This window comes from Cupressus sempervirens, chromosome 1 (assembly GCF_028749045.1).
Source record: "Cupressus sempervirens isolate cs-2001-9-10 chromosome 1, ASM2874904v1, whole genome shotgun sequence".
NCBI classification, from domain to species: domain Eukaryota; kingdom Viridiplantae; phylum Streptophyta; class Pinopsida; order Cupressales; family Cupressaceae; genus Cupressus; species Cupressus sempervirens.
The window spans coordinates 144,803,276-144,806,763 of record NC_143118.1 but is presented as its reverse complement, the minus strand read 5'-3'; the positions used below and the strand labels follow the sequence as shown (position 1 = coordinate 144,806,763).

The 3,488-nt window shown below is 38.0% G+C and overlaps 1 protein-coding gene across 2 annotated transcripts; it reads left to right on the top strand.

Moving 5' to 3' along the window:
- The first annotated feature begins 436 nt into the window (after positions 1–436).
- LOC149576602 (uncharacterized) lies at positions 437–3,173 on the top strand. 2 transcript variants are annotated; one of them, XM_089818122.1, is made up of 3 exons: positions 437–757; positions 1,716–1,782; positions 1,930–3,173. In XM_089818122.1, the coding sequence occupies exons 1-3, from the start codon at positions 644–646 to the stop codon at positions 2,823–2,825; spliced, it is 1,077 nt and encodes a 358-aa protein (XP_089674248.1). In that variant the 5' UTR covers positions 437–643; the 3' UTR covers positions 2,826–3,173. The 2 variants fall into 2 exon arrangements, with proteins under 2 accessions (XP_089674248.1, XP_089674255.1); XM_089818129.1 differs by lacking the exon at positions 437–757 and adding an exon at positions 934–1,268.
- Positions 3,174–3,488: the final 315 nt, after the last annotated feature.

The following is a 3,488-nucleotide window of genomic DNA, read 5'->3' as shown; positions in this document are numbered from 1 at the left end:
TGTGACTCTTTGAAAGGTGTGACATGCAATTGGAAAAAAACACAAGTTCTACATTTTTGTGGTACCTATTGTTGATTCATCAAGAGGACAATGAAAGATTTATAGAAAGAGAGATTACTTCTCCGACTACTTGGGCTTTGTATCTCCATACAAAACAACCGTCGATTTCCTTCCTTTTCAAACGTACAAAAAAAGATTTTTTTAACAGGGCAAGCAATCTTGGGCTTCTCTCCATGTAAACCACACGAACTCTGCAAAAAATCCGACGGCCTGCCCAAAATTAAATCAATGGCAGACGAATCTTCCACGTGTGCTTCCCTATCGTCACACTGACCGTTCATTCAGTACCGATCGGACGGATTAGAACATCGGCCCGATACCGATGGAAAAAACCCCAACCAAGTGTTATAATATCTGCGAATTCGGATTTGTATGCATGCACGATTAACAGAAGCCCTTCAACATAGTGATACATAGATCGCGATTGATTACGATAATTCCGAGGTCGTGGTGCTCTTTGCGCGTAATTTTTTTTTTTCCAATTCGTCACCGGACATAAAAAGTCTGTGAATCAATATACAGAGGTTTATCAGAATCTTTTGTGATTAGGCTTTTGCAGCGAGTGCTTTTTAAATATTCGAAAATGGTTCTGGAATGCGGTGGAAATGTCCTTTGCGAAGTGGATCCTAAAGTAGAATCATCTTCTCTTGCTTCCAAGGCAGGGGCTGCTAGGGATTATGCTGCAAAGAAGAAAAAGGTATACCCATTTCGCTTTTCAGATGCCCACTTCAATTTCATAGATAACTACTTTTGAAAAATTGTAAAGGTTTGTTGCTTTAATTTAAAGCGCTGTGGATGATTGATTCGTGAATACAATTTTTGTTTTGTTCTCATGAGGATTCTTACAATTGTATTATTTACTATAGAAAAATCGTATGCCCACTTATTATACCCTTTTTGAAAAGAATGAACGCATTTGTCAAATTTCATGTATCCTGATGATTAATGAAACCAAAATCCAGTTTTGATGTGATTTGGAACCTTTTAGTGTCTTCAGATGTACAAAAACTTCACTCCGTCGATACCCATTTTGTTAAAACCAGAAAATGCGGTCTGAATTATTGTGAGCCCTACTATCGACAAATCAAAAAGCATAATTTCAGCTTTGGTTTGAGTAGGAATTTGGTAGTTGTATCAAGGCAAACGTATTTCTCTTATCGAGATATTATTTAATAGAAAGCTCAGACTGCATTACGTCTTCGATAACAGTAAGTATTAGCTACAAACCAACATTTCAGGTTTATTTGGATTGGAAAGTTTGTTATTTTGTCAATTCATATGGAAAGAGGTAAACCCACTTCCCTCCTCCATACACCCATTTCTTAAATTCAATGAAAAGAAGCAGATATGCCTGGCTTTTAAGAATACAAAGGAAAACTCTGGCCTCTTTTGAGAAAGGATTTTGTAGTTTAATCACATCAGATAAACATCATTTTCCCCCGATTTTATAAGAACCATAGAAAATTCCAGCGTATTATTTCTTTGGAATTTTATAGTTTTAGCAGTACAGGGAGAGGGCATTGTTTTCCAATTCTATAGAGAACCGTGACGCAAATTTCTAGCTTTATTTTCTATCTTTGGTGAGGAACTTTAAAGCCTTCATCATTTCAAATTCATTTCGGCTTTGAATGGAGTTGTTTTCTTGTGATTTCTAGGTGAACAGGCGAGCCAAGTTGAAGCAGTGCAAACTGGATGCTCGCCGCGAGCAATGGCTGTCTCAAGGTATGCGTTATGACTGAAGAGTCAGTGTTTTATTAGTGTTTGTTATAGTGGTGGTGAACAAGAATTTAGAGTGAAGGTTCTGCATGTTTAGTCTAGTATAAAGGGGGGAAATAGTTTTCTAAACTTGGTCATTTGAAATTGGTGCAGGCAAGAATAAGATGATTTGGCAGCAGCCACAGCAGCAGCAGCACAATGGAAATGGCGAGAGTAGCAAAGATAGTGGTGCCACTAATTCTACTAATACTAATTCCGGGGAAGGAAACAATTGCGGTACTCAAACAGATCAAGCAGAAATATTTCGAAGGAGTTTTTCGGACATAGATTCCAGAAGCTCGAAGGCTTCAATTGAAGAAGAGGAATATGACAATGAGGGTTGCAGCTCAGAAGATATTAATAGCAAAAGTCAAGCTCCTGATAGCAGCCAAGAAGATGATGAAGAGGATGATGATGGTAGTTCGGATGTTGAAGATGACTGGGAGGCTGCCGCGGATGCCCTAAATATAGGGCAGCCTCTGCCAAAACCTGTTAAGGAAGAAATCCAATCCATTCCGGATAATGCTTCTGATGAAAGTAAGTCCAAATTCTCTATTGAGGATGGGACTCTAAAACCTGAGTATAAGATGAAGTCTGCAAGTGCTGGAAACAAATCTCTCCGTAGTATCAGTGGCAAGGCTTGGAGACCCGATGACACATCTCGTCCTAATACATTGCCAAAGCTTACCAAGCTTCACAGCTTTCCATCACAGTCATGCCGTCCATTGTGTTGGGGTAGTGCATGGACTGGTAATCATAATAATGCTTCTGCTTCATCAGTTCCAGCGCCGCTTTCTTGCCCAATTTGCTATGAAGATTTGGATGTCACAGACTTCAATTTTGTTCCCTGTAATTGTGGATTCCGTCTCTGCTTGTTCTGCCACAAGAGGATCCTCGAGCAAGATGGGAGGTGCCCAGGATGCAGGAAGCGATATAGTAATAATGATTCTAGTACCAAAGTGGCAATTGTAAGGTTGCCTCGTTCCTGTAGCATGAGATTAAAAGTTTAGGAATGGACACTAGCACAGCTTTATGTCATATTTTGAGATCATCCATCCGTTGTATAGAACCTTAGTATATACTATATATATCTATACATATATAGGAAGTCATAAGAAGAGGACATGGATGCTTTAGCTGTTTGTGAATAGAGGGGTGATGTTAGAGTCGAGAATGTTACATGTGCTGGTCAATAATTTACTTAAATTTTGCATCTGTTAGTGATTTCGAGGTTTTACCTTGCTGGAATTTCTAGAAGGTTTTACTGGTTCTGTCTTGTCAACTTACATGCTTTCATGTTCTGAATTTTCTAATATGATCAGGCTGAAGGAAATAAATGTCATGGTTTGGTGTTTTAACTTATTTGTTAAAGTGAAGGATAGCATGACAAGGATTTATTGTTGGACTTTTTTGTTAATTAGGATGAAGGGTGGCATCACAGGTATTCGTATACAAAATACTATTCCTGTTTACGTTATACAGCAGAGTTATTGCAGAACAGCATGGTTAATTTTTTTTTTTTCATATCAGTTTATATGACAGAAATTCACAAGTTCATATTAGTTGTTTATGAGACTCCAAAAGTAGCACTTTTGAAAAAATAAATATTTTAGTTGAAACTTATAAAAGGAGATCTAATTTGCAGTGCAATGATCTGAACCCCAAAATGCAAG

Bases quoted from the DNA above. Each gene is read 5' to 3' on its own strand.
- LOC149576602 (XM_089818122.1), top strand. From the start codon at position 644: ATGGTTCTGGAATGCGGTGGAAATGTCCTTTGCGAAGTGGATCCTAAA. The intron at 758-1,715 runs GTATACCCATTT...TGTGATTTCTAG, and splicing joins ATGCTGCAAAGAAGAAAAAG to GTGAACAGGCGAGCCAAGTT. The intron at 1,783-1,929 runs GTATGCGTTATG...AAATTGGTGCAG, and splicing joins CGAGCAATGGCTGTCTCAAG to GCAAGAATAAGATGATTTGG.